This window comes from Elephas maximus, chromosome 21 (genome assembly GCF_024166365.1).
Source record: "Elephas maximus indicus isolate mEleMax1 chromosome 21, mEleMax1 primary haplotype, whole genome shotgun sequence".
Lineage (NCBI taxonomy): Eukaryota > Metazoa > Chordata > Mammalia > Proboscidea > Elephantidae > Elephas > Elephas maximus.
In genome coordinates, this window is record NC_064839.1 from 53239874 (window position 1) to 53258023 (window position 18150).

The window sequence follows — 18150 nt, forward strand, 5'->3', positions numbered from 1 at the left end:
AGTGGCTCATCCTCAGAGCAGAAAAGCTCTCTTTGCCAGGAATGATTACCACGAGGCCCACGTAAGAACGTGTATAAGATATAAATAGTATGCCTCTGAAATTCCACCCTACTTTTCCAAGTATCAAACCAATCAACGAACAAATTTTGGGCTTAGTGAGTGTAGGGTAGTTAATCACATTATGCGGAATAATAAGTAGCAGTCTCCAGAACCTGGTCAGCCCATAAAACTATGTCCTTCTTGTATTCTTAACTAATACTAGTATTAATAATAAAACTACCCTTTGTGCAATGTTCACTCTAGGCTACACACTATCCTTTTATGTGCACTTATTCCTCATGACGACTTCATGATGCAGATGAGATCTTTATTCCCAGTTCACAGAAAAGCAACACTCAGAAGTGAAGACGCGATCTAAGTCAGTCTGTAGCAGAGCCAGGATCTAGAACTTGTCTTCCCAGCATTTTGGTTTCCAGTTTGCTTTTGCTGATAACCACCCATTTGTTTAAATGGGAAGTGTGTTAGTTTCCTAGGGCTGACAAAACAAAGTACCACAAGCTGGTGGTTGCAGAACGCTCTCATAGTTCTGGAGGCCAGAAGTCTGACGTTAAGTTGTCAGCAGGGATGGTTTCTTCTGGAAGCTCTGAGGGCAAATCTGCTCCATGCCTCTCTCCTAGCGTCTGGTGGCTGCCGGCGATCTTGGTGCCCCTTGGCATGTTGACACATCACTCCAATCTCTGCCACCGTCTTCACATGGCCTCCTCTCTGTGTCTCTAATTTTATAAGGACGCTAGTCAACGGATACAGGCTCACCCCAACCCAGCATGATCTCATCTTAACTCAGTCACGTCTGCAAAGGCTCTATTTCCAAATAAGGTCACACTTGCAGATGCTGGGTGGACAGGAATTCTGGGGAGAGACCATGTAACCCACTACATGAGGGAAGGGTACTCCCTTTCTCTTCCCGGCCCCTCCCAAGTCCCCCACTACTACATGCTGTAAACACTCCTGTCCTGAGTGTGACAGAGCAGAGGGGCAGGTGCTGGGTGCTCCCTCTGGTGTGTAACTTCCTTCAAACTTACACAAGTGCACGCACACTGAAAACAAACAAGCCGCAAATAATAAAAAACCTTGTTTTTAGATGGAATCTATGTTTGCAGGATCTGGGCAATTTCGTAAGCACTTCCCAGTTAAGGTAAAGACTCCTTTGCTGTTACCAGGGGTCACCCATGTCTAGAGTGTGAAATGAGGTGGCAGATGCTAACATTTCATGTAAGTTTTGGCCTTCTGCACACGTTAGTAATGCTCTGGGTTGTCCTCTCGTTTTCAGACTGCTAGGATGTCCAGTAAATGTCTCTGTTGCTAGAGACGAGAATGTCATAAACGAAGACAGTGAAAAAGGTTATGAATGAGCATCAATAAAGATTTCAGGCTCTGAACAAAAGTGCTTTCCAACTTACAAATAAAGACACCAATTTGTAATAAGAACGTTATTTCTTCAGTGTGTGTCTGCTAGGGTAAGAAGCTTTCTCAAAGCAAGGAGACAGGAACAAACACACGGACTGTACGGCAGTCCACGCCAGTGCCCCTTCAGGTTCCAGCCTGAAGAAGATGTGCCTGGGTCCTTCTCAGGAGTGACCGGGCCTGGTGGGCCTGCTTGCACCTCCATACGCACAGTGGTTAACTGCCCAGATCTAAGCTAGTCGGAGCGGGGCAAGCAGCCTGGGCAGCAGCATTCACCCAGAGGCTCCTCACTGGATCGTGGAGCACAGTCCATGGAGGTGCTTCCCCTCGGGTTAAAGGGCTTAGATTTGACAAAGACCCTCCCCTGCCTCCCCATTAAATTCTTCAATACGACTGCCTGTTTCACTGAAGCAAAGGCACTCCTGACTTGTTAACCCAACAGCAGAGAAGATGCCAGGTGACTGTGACACACAGCCCCAGGCAAGCACTCCATGCCACACCCTACAAGCAGCAAAGCCGACTCACTCTACTTTAATCTGTGATTCGGCTGTGCTTCTTCTCTTACATGCTGTACGTACAACTATACAACCTGTACCTCCATGAGGAGAGTCAGATGCATAGCTTCTGACCATTCTGACACCCTGCAGTAAGTGTGCAGCAAGCACCACAGTATCGACAGACGCAAAATGAGGCACCAACAGAGGGCAGAGCCCGCTTATCTCAGGGAGATGTGATGGTTTCTTGTTCTCCCTCATGCCAGTGCCTTAGTGTCTCAGTGGCGACACAGATGGGCGTGTCCTTCTAGAAGTACGGCACCTCTATGGGACAGCTCCACCTCCAGCCCCTCGGCCCGCGGTGCCCCTGGGGGTAAAAAGCTGGCCCATCAGAGGAGAGCTGCCCTAGTTAGGGTAAACACAGACACTGACAAAGGAGGGACAAGAAAAGAAGCCACAATGCAGTGTGGTGGCACAGTCCCTGAGATGAAAGGATCCAGAATCACCCATGGGGGAGGAAGCAGGCACTTCCCAATTCCTGTTGACCCAAGAAGTGTGTCTCTAGGGTCTCTGTTCTTTGTGCAGCCCCCAAAACCAGAAAGCCAGGCACAGGAAAGCACAGCACAGTGGAAGGTAAGGCTCCTGACAAGCATCTTACCTGACTTGCTCCCAGGTCTTGGTGGCCAAGTGCAGCACCCAGAGATCCTTATAGTGGTAGAACTGCTCCCCATCAGGAGAGGCAAACTCCCCTCCAAAAACCCACAGCTGTCCACCGCCCTGAGGCACCACCACGGCCTGGAAGAGAAAGACAGCACAGTCAGGGCACAGACACACATTGGCACAGTAGTGCCAGCCATGCATGTGAACAACTCAGTGCGAGAGAGAGAGAGAGAGACAGGAGTCTGGGTAAAGCACCACCATTGTGAAGCATAAAGCTCGGACCCTGCCTGGGCTTACACAGGGCTTAGAGACAATGAGATTTCACTGGACTGAGGAAAAAGACATCAGTGACCACCCAGGGCATTCTGCCGAGACCCCAGAAAAGCCACTCTATAGGGCTAAACTAGCCCTAGAATAAAGTCATGCTTGACTTGCCTTAACAAAGTAAAAAGATGATCTGCCAGTAACTGAACTGCCTGCCAAGACAAAACTCAGTATTAGTTCATTAAAAGATGAAAACAAAACCCAGACAATCAAAAGACAACATTCACAAAGTCCAGCATCTAACCACACATTACTAGTAGGGAAACGTGACCTATAACAAGGAGAAACTTAGCCAATACAGAGTCTTGGAAATGACAGAGATGACACAATTAGCAGGCAAGGACTATAAAATAGTTACTATTAATATCTTCAAAGATTTAAAGGAAAACATGAACACAACAAATAAAAAAAGGACACTATAATCAAGAACCAAACAACTTTTGGAGCTGAAAAGTATCATACGTAAAGTAAAAAATTCACTGTGAAAAACTCGAGTTCACAACAGATCCACTAAACTTAAAGGGGAGCAAGATCAACTATTCAAAATGATGCAGTGAGAGAAAAGAGGCTGAGGGGAAAAAGGACAGAGCCTCACTGACTCAGTGGACAATATTAAACAATCTAACGTACATGTAATTGAACTCCGAGAAAATCACAAAAAGGTACATCAAAAACAAATTGCTGAAAAATCAATGATAAAGAGAAAATCTTTTAAGCAGCTGGGCAGGGGAGGGGGGCATATTACATATAGGAGAATAAAGATGAGAATGACCACTAACCTACTAACCTCTCATTGCAAACAATGTTGAGAAACTAGAACATCTTTCAAGGGCTAAAACAATTGTCAACCCAGAATTTCATTTCCAACAAAAAATCCTTCAAAAGGAAGGCAAAATGAAGATGTTTTCACCTAAACAAATGCTGAAGGACCATGCTGCAAACACACCTGCACTTCAAGAAACAGTAAAGGAAGTCCTTGAGGCTGAAGGAAAACATCACCACATGGAAACTCAGACGTGCACAAGGAATGAAGTGCTCCGGCAACAGTAAATTTGTAACTAAATATAAAAGGCTTTTTCTCATTTTAAAATTTCCTTAAAGAAACAATTAGCTGTTCATAGCAAAATCAATAACACTGCATCGTGAGGCTGATAACACATATAGAAACAAATACATAACAACAATAACACAAAGGATGTAAAAAGAAAATGTGAGTATTCTATTTATAGATCTTATGCTCGGCCATAATATATCTCAATAAACTTAAAAAGATTGAAATCATACAAACTGTTCTTTCAATACAACAAGATTAAATTATAAACAACTAACAAAAAGAGAGCTGAAAAATCCCTAAATACATTTATACAAAGCCAACAGCCAACATCATCCTAAATGGAGAGAGTATGAAAGCATTCCCCTTGAGATCTGGAGTTCCTAGCCAGAGCAATTAGGCTAGATAAAGAAATAAAGGGCATCCAGATTGGTAAGGAAGAAGTAAAAGTATCTCTGTTTGCAGATGACATGACCTTATACACAGAAAACCCTAAATAGTCCTCAAGAAAACCACTGAAACTAATAGAAGAGTTCAGGGAGTGTCAGGATACAAGATAAACACACAAAAATCAGGTGGATTCCTCTACACCAACAAAAAGAACATCAAAGAGGAAATTACCAAATCAACACCATTTACAGCAGCCCCCAAGAAGATAAATACTTACAAAAAAATCTTACCAGAGACGTAAAAGACCTATACAAAGTAAACTACAAGACACTACTGCAAGAAACCAAAAGAGACCTACATAAGTGGAAAAACGTACCTTGCTCATGGATAGGATGACTCAACATTCTAAAAATGTCTATTCTACCAAAAGCGATCTATAGACACAATGCAATTCAAATCCAAATTCCAACAACATTTTTTTTAATGAGATGGAGAAACAAATCACCAACTTCATATGGAAGGGAAAGAATCCCCAGAGAAGTAAAGCATTACTGAAAAGGAAGAACAAAGTGGTAGGCCTTACTTTACCTGATTTTAGAACCTATTATACCGCCACAGTAGTCAAAACAGCCTGGTACTGGTACAACAGATACATAGACCAATGGAACAGAATTGAAAATCCAGACATAAATCCATCCACATATGAGCAGCTGATATTTGACAAAGGCCCAAAGTAAGTTAAATGGGGAAAAGACAGCCTGTTTAACAAATGGTGCTGGCATAACTGAATATCCATCGGCAAAAAAATGAAACAAGACCCATACCTCAGACCATGAACAAAAACTAACTCAAAATGGATCAAAGACTTAAGTATAAAATCTAAAACAAGAAAGATCATGGAAGAAAAAATAGGAACAATGCTAGAAGCCCTCATACATGGCATAAACAGTATGTAAAACATTACTAACAATGCACCAACACCAGAAGAGAAACTAGATAACTGGGAGCTCCTAAAAATCCAACACCTATGCTCATCGAAAGACTTCACCAAAAGAGCAAAAAGATTACCTACAGACTGGTAAAAAGTTTTTAGCTATGACATTTCCAATCAGCGTCTGATCTCTAAAATCTAAATGATACTGCAAAAACTCAACTACAAAAAAACAACCCAATTAAAAAATGGACAAAGGATATGAACAGGCACTTCACTAAAGAAGACATCCAGGTAGCTAACAGATACGTGAGGAAATGCTCACCATCATTAGCCATTAGAGAAATGCAAACCAAAACTACAATGAGATTCCATCTCACTCCAACAAACAAAAAACCAAACCCACTGCCGTCGAGTCAATTCCAACTCACAGCGACCCTATAGGACAGAACAGAATTGCCCCATAGAGTTTCTAAGGAGTGCCTGGCAGATTTGAATTGCCAGCCTCTTGGTTAGCAGCCGTAGCACTTAACCACTACGCACCAGGGTTTCCTCACTCCAACAAGGCTGGCATATATCCTAGAGAAATAAGAGCCTTTACACGAACAGATATACGCACACCCATGTTCACTGCAGCACTGTTTACGATAGCAAAAAGATGGAAGCAACCAAGGTGCCCATCAACGGATGAATGGATAAATAAATTATGGTATATTCACACAATGGGATACTATGCATCAATAAAGAACAATGATGAATCCGTGAAACATTTCATACCATGGAGCAATGTGGAAGGCACAATGCTGAGTGAAATTAGTCAGTGCAAAAGGACAAATATTGTATGAGACCACTATCATAAGAACTCAAAAAATAGTTTAAACAGAGAAGAAAATATTCTTTGACGGTTATGAGAGGGGGAAGGGATGAAGGGAGAGGAGTATTCACTAATTAGATAGTAGATAAGAACTATTTTAAGTGAAGGGAAAGACAATACACAATACAGGGGAGGTCTGCACAACTGGACTAAATCAAAAGCAAAGAAGTTTCTTGAATAGACTGAATGCTTTGAAGGCCAGCATAGCAGGGGCAGGGCTTTGGGGACCATGGTTTCAGGGGATATCTAGGTCAACTGGCATAATAAAATCCATTAAGATAACGTTCTGCATCCCACATTAGACAGTGGCATCTGGGGTCTTAAATGCTACCAAGCGGCCATCTAAGATGCATCAATGGGTCTCAACCCACCTGGAGCAAAGGAATATGAAGAACACCAAAGACACTAGGTAATTGTGAGCCCAAGGGACAGAAAGGGATACATAAACCAGAGACTACATTAGCCTGAGACCAGAACTAGATGGTGCCCAGCTACAACCAATGACTGCCCTGACACGGAACACAACAGAGAACACCTGAGAGAGCAGGACAGCAGTGGGATGCAGGCCCCAAATTCTCATAAAAAGACCAGACTTAATGGTTTGACTGAGATTAGAAGGGCCCTGGAGGTCACGGTCCCCAGACCTTCTGTTAGCCCAAGACAGGAACCATTCCCAAAGCCAACTCTTCAGACAGGGATTGGACTGGACTATGGAACAGAAAATGATACTGGTGAAGAATGGCTTCTTGGATCAAGTAGACACATGAGACTATGTGGGCAAGGCAACTCCTGTCTGGAGGGGAGATGAGAGGGTAGAGGGGGTCAGAAGCTGGCCGAAATGGACACGAAAATAGAGAGAGAAGGAATGTGCTGTCTCATTAGGGGGAGAGCAACTAGGAGTCTATAGCAATGTGTATATAAATTTTTATATGAGAGACTGAGTTGATTTGTAAACTTTTACTTAAACCAAAACAACAATAACAAAAATTCCCTAAATATTTTTAACTTAAATTACCTACATCTTAATATTCAGAAGATATCTAAAGACAAATCAGATATTCCAATCTAAATGACAGGGAAAATGCAACATACCAAAATCTGTAAGATGCAGCTACAGCAGCACCAAGAGGAAAATTTATTGCTTTAAGATAGTGGAAGATTTAAAATCAACGATCTGAGCTTCCACTTTAAAAAGCCAGAAAAAGCAAATTAAACCCAAAGAAAATGCAAGGAAACAATAATAAGTAGATACTATTGAAAAAGAAAAATGGATAAAAAAGGGAGAAAAAAAATTAATGAACCCAATGGGAAGAAGAGAAAAAAACTACAGACATACTTGAACTAAACGCAACTTCTGTTTGGGATCAACGGTTGAGATCTTTAAATCAACAGAACTTTTTCTACCTTCTTTCAAGAATGCGTTCAGAATTGCTAGAGGAGTGGTACTAGATAAATTATTTCCCAAAGAGTTTCAAACCAAAATCAGATTCACAGGTAGAAGGGACCTTCATCACCTAGCACAATACTAGTCATCCAATACGATTAAGAAGTCCAAGTCAAAGAAACCAAGCAAATGACTGGTCACGAGCTTATTGGTCAACGAGTGAGGTTAGATTAGAACTTGAGTGTCCATACTTTCAGTTCACACCAATAAAAAACAATTCCCCAGAGAAAAACCCATAAATCTTACCAGTTAAACCAAGATAAATATTGATAAACTTGCACTCCCTACTAAATTATTATTCTTAAAATTATTTTTTAACGAAATACATAATAAAGAATATCTACACTCACTGCCCCCAAAGAGCTGAAAGACCATGAATTTTAAGTAAATGAATTCCTCTGCTTTCTTCCCTTCCACAAAGAAAAAGCATGTCTATTGCACATCTGATGATCACTTTTTTTCCTAGAGCTAGCGACAATGTTTAAACTAAAACATCTTTCTCTGTGGAAAACTAGTTCACCAGCACATATTAAAACGCACACCAAAGAAGTCGTCTTATTATAAGCATACAGTTCACTCGCCTTCAACAAGGTATGTTTTAAAATTCTAGTTATTTCAAATGATTTGTTCTACTCTCGTTCTTTTAACCAAATTATGAGTAAAAGTAATAATACAGCTCTGTGTCACAATAACAAAAAATAGAAAATCTTTTTGGATAAGAAAATAACTAATGAAAGGGCTAATGTGGAAGCTAACAATAGAAGAAAAAAGATTTTTTTTTTTTCTAATTCAAACTCAAAGGTTTCACTCTATTCCAAGTTTAATGTTATTTCCAAATTATTTTTCTTTAGTAACTATCAAACAAATAGAAATGAATAGTCTATTTCAGCACCCAATTTCTCCAAGACCTTATTTTATCAGGTTTATTATCTCATAATATACATGCCAAAACCCACTGTTGTCAAGTGGATTCTGACTCACAGCGACCCTATAGGACAGGGTAGAACTGCTCCATCGGGCTTCCAGGGCTGTAATCTTTACAGGAGTAATCGCCAGGTCTTTTCTCCCAGGGAGTGACTGGTGGGTTTGAACGACCAACCTTTTGGTTAGCAGCTGAGTGCTTAACCACTGTGCTACCAGGGCTCCAAAATGTTCTGCAGTATAAGAAAAAAAAAATGATTTGCTAAATGATCCCTACAAAACTCATGTTTTAAGTGAATTTTAATTAGTTAGCACTTGGGAAAACAAACCATCAAGTGAGTAGAGATCTAGGAATTCAATGCCTTCACCTCCTCTTCTCTCGCACGTGCCCCAACTCCCAAAGACCCACTCATGCCAGCTACCTGACCCTCAGCAGTCTGAGGCACTGTCTGCAATGAATGTGTCTGTCCATTGTCCCAAGGAAGGGTACTGAGAACACTGAAGCCTACACAAGTCACTCTGTCTCACATTCAAAAGAAAGCATGACCCTGGCTTTCTTTCACTGGGCTGTATCCACTTTAGAAAATGCTCTGTAAACTCTCAAATTACACACAAAAATAAACTTCACCCTCCAAAAACCTAGGACTTAGGAAAAAAGAAAGAATACTGGTGTATGTGTAACCTTTCTCTTTCCCCTCCTTTTGCCTGCTAATTGATTATAAAGATAAAGAACACAACTTCTAACATCGTACTCATTAAACTCGTCCATAATACAGGAACTTTTTCATGTCCCACTGAGTTTAATGTAGAAGAATTTGAACTATAACAATCTAAAGGCAGAAGATTTTACAACTGATGTTCGGTTTCCCATCTCTCTGATTCACCAGAAACTCAGAGTGCAAACAGCCAAATCACCCCGAAGACAAGAATGTCATTAAGCCCCCAACTAATAAACCCTCTAGAAGGCACCCTGTGCATTAAAGCCTGCTGAGATCCTGCCGAAATAACCAAATTAAAAAATCTCGAGACATTTACGACATAAATCCTTCAAGAATGCAGCTAATAACTGTGATTAAAATGGTTAAGACAATAAACACGAAAGCAGCCCGAGGTCTGCATTCCACAACACATAACAGAGGAGAGCGTTCTAAGAACAGGGATGTAGCAGTGAACAAGGAAGAGAGAGTGCCTGTACCCACGGCCTTTGTAGAACATCTAAAACCAGGAACCCCCTTCCCTAGATATGACTACTTGGAGGAACCTCTCCTGTGTAAATAGGATGCTAACGCCATGCTACTTGGATGCTACTTCCTTGTTAGGCCCTGCTTATGATCCATTTATTCTAAAAGAATTATCTTCCTTAGACCATTCTTGCTTCTCTTTGAACAGTCCATTTTCTCGTTTCCATCTCTCTAGCCACCAGCTCTTGCGCTACGTAACCCTCTTTCCACTCAAATGGGGAGGGGGGTGTACATTTTGCCGTGTGGCTATTACACACCAGGCACTACACTAAACATTTTTTCCTGGATCATTGCACATTGTCTTCGCATAAGCTGGAGGTAGAGGTGTCCATCTCCCCAGTTTATAGACAAAGAAACCGATATGCAAAGACGCTTCATGACTAGCCCAAGTAGCAAGCAGCATAGCTGGGGTGACCTGCGAGGCCCAGCCTCTTTGTACCACACACCTCTCTTTTACAAGCCCTACAGCTGACAGCAGAATTCTCACAAGCAAAGCCCCAGCAAGAAAAGATGAGAGAAATCTGAAGGTCCCTCCAGAAAATTACCTGGTGAGCACAGCGCCGGGGAGGTGGATTAGGGATTTCAACTTTAGTCCATGTACCCTTTCTGATATTGTAGGTATAAAGCTCGTTGTACAAAAACGTCTGCAGAAATGAAGAAGAATTTTAGTGTTCTGATGACATGCTTCCATTCAAGTGACAGTAAAGGGAAAGACTTCCCCCCACTGTTAGATTACCGTGGGCAACTTATTTCCTAAAGCAACGTAAATCACCCCAACACAGGGGGCTGTGCAATGGACTCCCCAGGACCCTTTGGGATGAGAATACACAAGATAAATACTATCTGTTTACCAATGCCTGTTAATATCTCAGTTGCTGAGATCCTCTGCCACTCGGTCAGGTTCTTCCTCCTCCTAATTCAGGCCTAGTTTCTAAGTGTGTGGAAGTTCACAGAGGAAGATGGACAAGCGAAGTCAAGCTCACAGTGTTCCTGGCAGGGTGGAGGGAATATGAGCGCCTGGTTTTGTTAACTGTTTCATACAATTATGTTTTCTGTACATACACAGAAAACACAGGTCTTTCTGGAGCTCAAAAATAACGCTTTGCTCTACAACTCACCAGCACTTTCCATATCTAAGACAATTCTGAAAATTGTGTGAATTTTAATTTTGGAAAACCCATCACGAGGAAGAACAGAGTGTATGTAGGATCAACTGTGAACGGGCAGTGGGCTAACCTCCAGCAAGCAGTAACGGGGGTGGGAGAGCTGAGCGGGAGAATAAAGATGGAGGATAGGCACAGTCAGGAGTCAAAGGAGTGATGAACCCCCTCAATGCTGATGCCATCACAGTCACTTCATTCCTAACAGAGTCTGGGTGACTTGTCAGGGACAATGTCTCCCATCAGTCCCGACCACTCAGGAGGTGAGACATGCAAGAAGGGAGTTACAGGACCAGTGTGTATCTGACATCAATGGATTTAAATGGATTTTACGTCAAATAAGACCCATGAAAATTGGGGGAGGGGAAGAAAAAATATATACTTTACTTTTTTGCCATTGAAATATTCACCTCCGAAAAGAATCAACTCATCTTTCTCAGGATGAGCAGACAATGATGCGTTTAACCTACAAGAGATGTAAGCAGCAGGTCAGCACAGAATTGAAGGTCGAGCAACTCGCTCCTGATGCCCAGATGGAGAGCCTGCCTCCCTTCTGCCGGAATGCTTTATCACTGGGCTTCACCTTTCTAACGGTCCATGAAGGAAAAGACACAAAGGCACAGCCCTTAAAGCCAGCCTGTGACCAGTGGTTTCCGCTCCCAGGCGGCCTGGGTCTGGGTGACTTCTCACCCAGTAGTAAAAAGGGCAGGTCTCGATGCTCCTACTTCTAAGCCAGATTTTCTGGAACTGGCCTACTTTAAGGGTCTACCTTGTGAAATCACAATCAAAACTGCTCTAAAGAATCCAGTATTGAGGCATTTCAATACACTTCCCAGGTACCTTCCACCTGGAAAATGGAATGGCTTTTCTACTTATTTTACACATAAGGACAAAAGAATAGCTATATGGAAATCATAAATACATTCTGACCATTTCAGTAGAAAGTAATGAAACACATTACTGTGAGGGTACACCACCGGCAAATACCATCCTTTAAAAATCACTGACAGTGGTGGTCTCCAAGGTGTGTTCCATTTTACACTCATTCTAAAAGATGTTTCTCAAAGGAAAAAAAAGTTTTAAGGTCAAATCTGAAAACTCTACTTCCCTCCTGGAAATTTACTGAGCACAAAAACATTTTATAGACCGAGAAATTTTACAGTAAAGAAACAAGTGTTTCCCGAAGTTCTTTGACCCTGAATCTTTTTCTCACCTAACACCTACTAACATTTTCTGTAGAAAAGTACTGAACCAATTTGGGAAACGACAATCTATGTTGGGCACAAAGTACTGAAATGTTGCCGGTGTATACAACTAACCATACACACCACCTTTACTCAAGTACCACAGAACACAGAGATATCACAAAGCTCTGATGCAACTGGGTATCTTCTCCTTTTTCCCAGTTAAGTTACATCTGAGCCAATACTTACATTTACACACACTTAACACCACCAAAACCAAACCCACTGCCATCGAGTCAATCCCAACTCATAGTGACCCTACAGTACAGAGCAGAACTGCCCCAGAAGGCTTCCAAGGAATGGCTGGTGGGTTCAAACTGAAAGCCTTTTGGTTAGCAGCTGAGCTCTTATCCACTGTGCCACCAGAACTCCCACGCTTAACAACAATTGGCAATTTTCATATTTTGTTTCTTTTTTTTTCATAATATGATCGATGGGTATGAGGTAAGAAGTTCCGAGGGCTACCCAGTAAAAGGTCTTACTCCCATTACATCTCAGTTCCAACAAATGCTCCCTTACCTCAGGAAGTATTCCTAGCTGACTCAGTGAACTGCAAACATTTTAAATTATATCCTGGTATGAAATCTGACTTTTGGGACATTACTTTAGGAAAAGTTCTAAAACATAATCCAGGAAAAAAAAAAAAAATCCACATTCCAAGTGGATTCCCTCTGTAGTGCTGGTATACTTCCCCTCGGCCTGAAGGCAGGTTAGATGTACTTCTGCACTTCCAGAACACTTTTCCCCCCTCTTTATCTCCCAGCCTCATTTGCCACACACCTCCTCTCCAAGCCACCCCGGGTCCCTCAGTTCCTTTATGCCTTAAAGACTTAATGATCGCCAACACTTGTTTGCTTCAGCAATTGAAGTGAAAATGTATTTTTAAAACATCTTTATGAAGTATAGTCTAGAAGTATAATTTGCTTTGCTTCAACAATAACATGCTGGTCCTATAAACCAAAAAACCTGCTGAGTCAATTCCAACTCATAGCGACCCTATAGGACAGAGGAGAACTGCCCCATATGGTTTCCAAGGAGTGGCTGGTGGATTCAAATTCCCAACCTTTTGGTTAGCAGCCTTAGCTCTTAACCACCGCGCCATCAGGGCTCCATGAGAAAAATAAAACCAGATGACTAACGGAATTTACAAGACGAAGGGCCTCCAGCCTTGGGAGAGGATCAGGTGCTAAGCACACTCCTCTTTCTTCTTACCAGGCGATGGTTAGATCCTCAGCGTCTGAGATTAGTGGGATCCCAGCACTGGAGTCACTATTCACACCTCACTACAGCAAAAGGATAGGAGCCCTGGTGGCGCAGTGGTTAAAGCGCTTGGCTACGAATCAAAAGGTCGAAGGTTCAAACCCTTGGGCCCTATTTGGGAACCCTATGGGTAGTTCTACTCTGTCCTATAGGGTGGCTGTGAGTTGGATTCAACTGGATGGCAATGGGTTTACAGCAAAGGGAGCACGGTAGTCAGCTCCCTCCTGAAGCTTGAGATCCTAGGCTTCCAGAGACTCCTGACATCGCTATTAAGGATGGGTCTTACAAATCTCGAGTGCCTGGGTGGCGCAAACAGTGAATGTGCTCAGCTGCTAACCGAAAGGTTGGAGGTTTAAGTCTACCTGGAGGTGCCCTAAAGAAAGACCTAGCGATCTACTTCCGAAAACACTGGAAACCCTATGCAACACAGTTCTACTCTAATACATGTGGGGTCACCATGAGTTAGATTCAACTCAATGAAAACTGGTTTTTTCCTTATAAATTAAAGCTTATCCTGAGGGAAACAAAATCAATCACTTCTCCACTAAATAAAACAGTCCCAGGTGTCTGTGACGTTAACACGTTTCCCTTTCTCTGAATGACAGTGTTCTTCTCTATGAAAGTAACTTGACCTTTCCTAAGTTTAAAACTCTGTGTAACCAGTGTCTGGTCTCTCCCTGGTTAACAGCAGGTACAAGAATCACAGAGCCCCAAACCAAATTATAAAAACAACCAGAATTCAGAAGCTAGAGAGGACAAGAAGTAACACAGGAATGAGGAGTCAGGTTAAGACCAAAGTCTGTTCATTTCAGCACATTCTACAAATGTCTGAAACCCTGTAAGACTGGGTTTTTGTCACATAACTTACAAATTCATTTAAAAAGACTTATATGAAATTCATGTTCAATAACAATCATACTTTTCCCACGAGAATTTAAAAAGTAGCAAAAAGCTATCATGATTTTAAGTTTTCCACCTGTCATTTACACATTTAAAGTACCTTTTAAAACACTTGTAAAAGCCCATTGGGACAACACTTTGGTTCGCAATGTTGTGCCCAGCTGGAGCTTTAAAACCTGGGCACGATTTCCCCCTGCTGAGGAAAGGGCTGGAGACTTAATCCCCATACTTCTATGTGATAATAAACCACATAGTCTCGCTCCAGTTCTCCAGAAGATATGAAAAACAAAAAAAAAGTTACGTGGGACCGATTCTGCACAGAACTTAATGACTGAAATGCCCCACAAACTGGTCATTTATGAAAACAGGGTTTGAGTGTGATTTTACAGCACTGTTCCAAGTTACAACAAGCAAACTGTCAGAAACCAAAACGAAAAGAACTCTCACTTCCTTACCTGGGAGAAGGTGGGGGACACAGTGTTTCTACAATCTGAGTCTTTTTAGCATCTAGTGTCTGGAAATGGGCTATCAGAGCTTCAAGGTCTTCCTAAAGGAAAATAAGCAGTCAGCATGAGATGTTTCCTTTTTTAACACTAAAACCCGTGACATAGTCCAGAGCCTGGGTTGGTTTCCCCACTCTGTCAATCTGACCTAATAAAGGTTCAATCATGTTCATGAATTATAACATTTCCCCCCATTTGAAATACTTAGAATTCGACACATTCAAGAATACTCAGGGCTTGACCTTACAGGGAGTTTTTTAGAGGTCTAGACCCAGGCACATTTCACGTGCTATCGAATTCCAACTCCCCCACCTCCATTGCCTGCTGAAGGGCCTTCCACTAAGACAGGCCCACCCGAAGTCACTGCTAATTTTAGACAACCTCTCCTAAGCCCAGTCCCACCTACTCTGTGTTCCATATAGCAGGGTTTGATAATTTTCTTGCTTGTTTTCTTTTTCTACCCTTCATCCTCCAAATAATAAAAGTCCAAGAGAGCGTGGCTGTCTTGTTAGCGTGGTGACTGCACAGTGGGGCTCAGTAAATATCTGTGCAGTTAATTAGCACGAGTGGGCTCTCTGCTACACGACAGCAGACATAGATTTAGAAGTTCCGATGCTGGAATTAGGTCTCTCTACCCCCAGTCTGTGTCTGTCGCCCTGCATTTATTGGTGCCCCTCCGCCCCCCAGTGATTCATGATCTGTCTGTTATCAGGAAAGTCCCCCCCCATTCTTAATCTCTTCTCTTAACTTACTCATTCACACTGAGACCTGGAAGCTCCTACCCCCAACTCCCCTACAGTCTCTTCTCCCCTGACCAGTTTCCCTTCAGCTTGGAGGTAGGGGAGGTGTATTTCTTGCACTTCCAGACCACTTTTCCTCCCTTGGTATCTCTCCACCCTCATTTCCCATCTACCCCCTGACCCTCCAAGCTCCCCTGGCTTCCTCAGCTCCTTTAATCAAACAATCCAATCCCTGGGGCTGAGCAACCTTATTTTTTCCGAATGCACCCTATTCCCAGAACTACCTCAGCCCACCCTTCAGCCCAATGTAAGCTCATTTGCCCGGAGCCACCCAAGGTTAGGTGCACTTAGAGCTGACTCACAGGCATGCTGCCTTTGTTATTTTTTAAACATATTATGCAATACTTAAGACCTCCAAAAAGGTACCAAAAATGAACTCAAGGCACTACTGTGTACCCAACCCCCAACTTAGGAAATAAAGCATTACTGATACAGTTGATGCACCCATTGCCCCCAGAGGTAACCACTATCTGGAATCTGATGCTCAAACATTTCTTTATACCCTTATGACATAGATATACATCCCTAAAGAGTCTATATTGCTTTAGACTTAAATTTCACATTAATGGTTCCATATTGTATATTCTTTTACAACTTGGGTTTTTTTTTTTTTTTTGCTCAACATTGTTGAATAGTTTGATACACAACACAAAGTCTATTCATTTTCACTGTGGCACAGTTACAACTCAATCACATCCATTCTTCTGCCGATGAACAATATTGTGTTGTTATAGACAGTACTACTGTAGCCAGGTCACGAAGGGTCTTTTAGGACAGTATTCAGACTTCAGGAGAGGAACATGTCTGTGAGACAGCTAAAAGAAGCTGTCAGTTAAGTGATGCGATACATGAATCCTGTGGAAAGCAAGATTCTAAGATGTCCCCAAGACTCTCAGCCCATATAATGCCCAGGACAGTGAATACTGTGAGATATTAAATGACACAGTTGACTTTAAGAAATGGAGATGATCCACAATGGGCCTGACCTAATCAGGTACTTCCTTAAAAGGAACTAGGTGCTTCCTGAAGAAAGAGATTCTAAGTGTGCGGGATTCCATGTGAGGGAGAGTTTCCATTGCTGGCTTTGAAAACTGAGGTGATCAGGAGGCAAGGAATGCAGGCAGCCTCTAGAAGCTGAGAACAGCCCTGGGTGATAGCCAATAAAGAAACAGAACCTCAGACCTACAATCACAAGTAACCAAACTCTGACAACCGCCTGAATGAGCTGGGAAAAGGATCCTAAGCCTCGGATGAGAGCCCACCTGTATTAAATGAAAATGGTCGACACAGCGATTTAGGTCTGTGAGACCATGAGCAGAGAACTCAGTCATACCATCCATGCCAGACCTCTGCAGATCCCGCTCTCAAAAAGGGAAAAGATGATAGTGGTGGTTACCATCAACTGTCATGGAAAGCCCTTCAGTTCCAGGGTTTTTGGGGTTTTTTTTTTTTTTTTTCACTTAGTCCCACTCCGGACTCACCCTTTGCGTGGCTGTGAGGATTATTTGTCCTTTTTTAGGATGAGAGAAGTGAGACTCAGGAAAATTAAAGCCCTTACTCCCAGATTACATATCTTGTAAGAGGCGGGCCCAGCTCCGCTGACACAAAACCCCGGCCTCATCCACCACCCTGCTTCAACCTAGTGGAAGAGGACATTACCAAAAAGCACAGAAATGTGCGCGACATCATATGAAGCAGTGCAAGCACTTAGAAAGAGGGCTGCTTCTTTGCTTTTAGGGAGTATGAGGGCACGAGAAGGTCGAGTAAACATCGGAGAGGACGGGAGCACACGTGGACTGCTTGGGAGGGAGGCGGGAATTCGTTACACAACCTGCACAGCTGTCGCGCTGGGGCTGCACCCAATGTTTCCATTTCATTCCTAAGACTCTCCGGTGAAGCCGGCGTCGCCGCTCCTTCTGTCTTGCTGACGAGGAAACCAAGTCCCCCAAGGGTGAAATGAGTTGGCCACCACCACACAGCCGGCGCTGGTCGGGCCGCTCGGGAATCGGGTCTGGCTAGCCGCGGGCCCCACTCACCTCTTCCTTCCGCGAGCGCTTGGACACCTTCTTCTCCATCTTGGCGGCCGTCTTCTCGGCCCCACGGCCCTTCTTTTCTTTCTTGCCCTTCTTGCCCATCGCGCCGGGTCTAAGGAAACGCAAGCTCAACACCCGCCGGAAGCAGGTCCTGGCGGGGGAAGGGCCCGGCACCTGGTTAATGCGTCACTTCCGGTCCCGCCCCTAGCCCGCTTCCGGGCGAAGGCTGGGACAGAAGGGGCTATAGGCTGCCCTCTACTGGGCTACGACAGTAGGGCCTCTCTTCCAAATGGCATTTGATGACGAGCTTGGGGCCCTTGGGCTCTGGATTAGGTGTATCGAGGAGAAAACGGCCGGCCCGGACGTGAAAACAGCCGAGCACTTACCCCCTTTAGTGTGTGCGCCGTATTCACACCGCCCTGCCCCTCCCGACCTGGCGTATGCGACAGATGGTTC

The 18150-nt window shown here is 43.2% G+C and overlaps 1 protein-coding gene across 13 annotated transcripts in view; it reads right to left on the minus strand.

Annotated features, from left to right (window-relative positions):
* The window catches only part of KLHDC4 (kelch domain containing 4), a 42466-nt gene extending 24602 nt beyond the window's left edge, over positions 1–17864 (minus strand). For 10 of the 13 annotated variants that reach the window (XR_007514656.1, XR_007514663.1, XR_007514662.1 and 7 more), the window contains exons 1-5: positions 17698–17864; positions 14814–14905; positions 11342–11420; positions 10340–10438; positions 2617–2753 (exon numbers count right to left, since the gene is read on the minus strand). Coding sequence is in view for 1 of the 13 variants with exons in the window: in XM_049864287.1 (XP_049720244.1) it covers positions 2617–2753; positions 10340–10438; positions 11342–11420; positions 14814–14905; positions 17698–17796 (506 nt within the window). In the remaining 12 variants the exon portion in view is untranslated. Of the gene's footprint in view, positions 1–2616; positions 2754–3053; positions 3201–8613; positions 8784–10339; positions 10439–11341; positions 11421–14813; positions 14906–17697 lie in introns of those variants that run through there. The other 3 variants (XM_049864289.1, XM_049864291.1, XM_049864290.1) reach the window with 3 other exon arrangements.
* Positions 17865–18150: the final 286 nt, after the last annotated feature.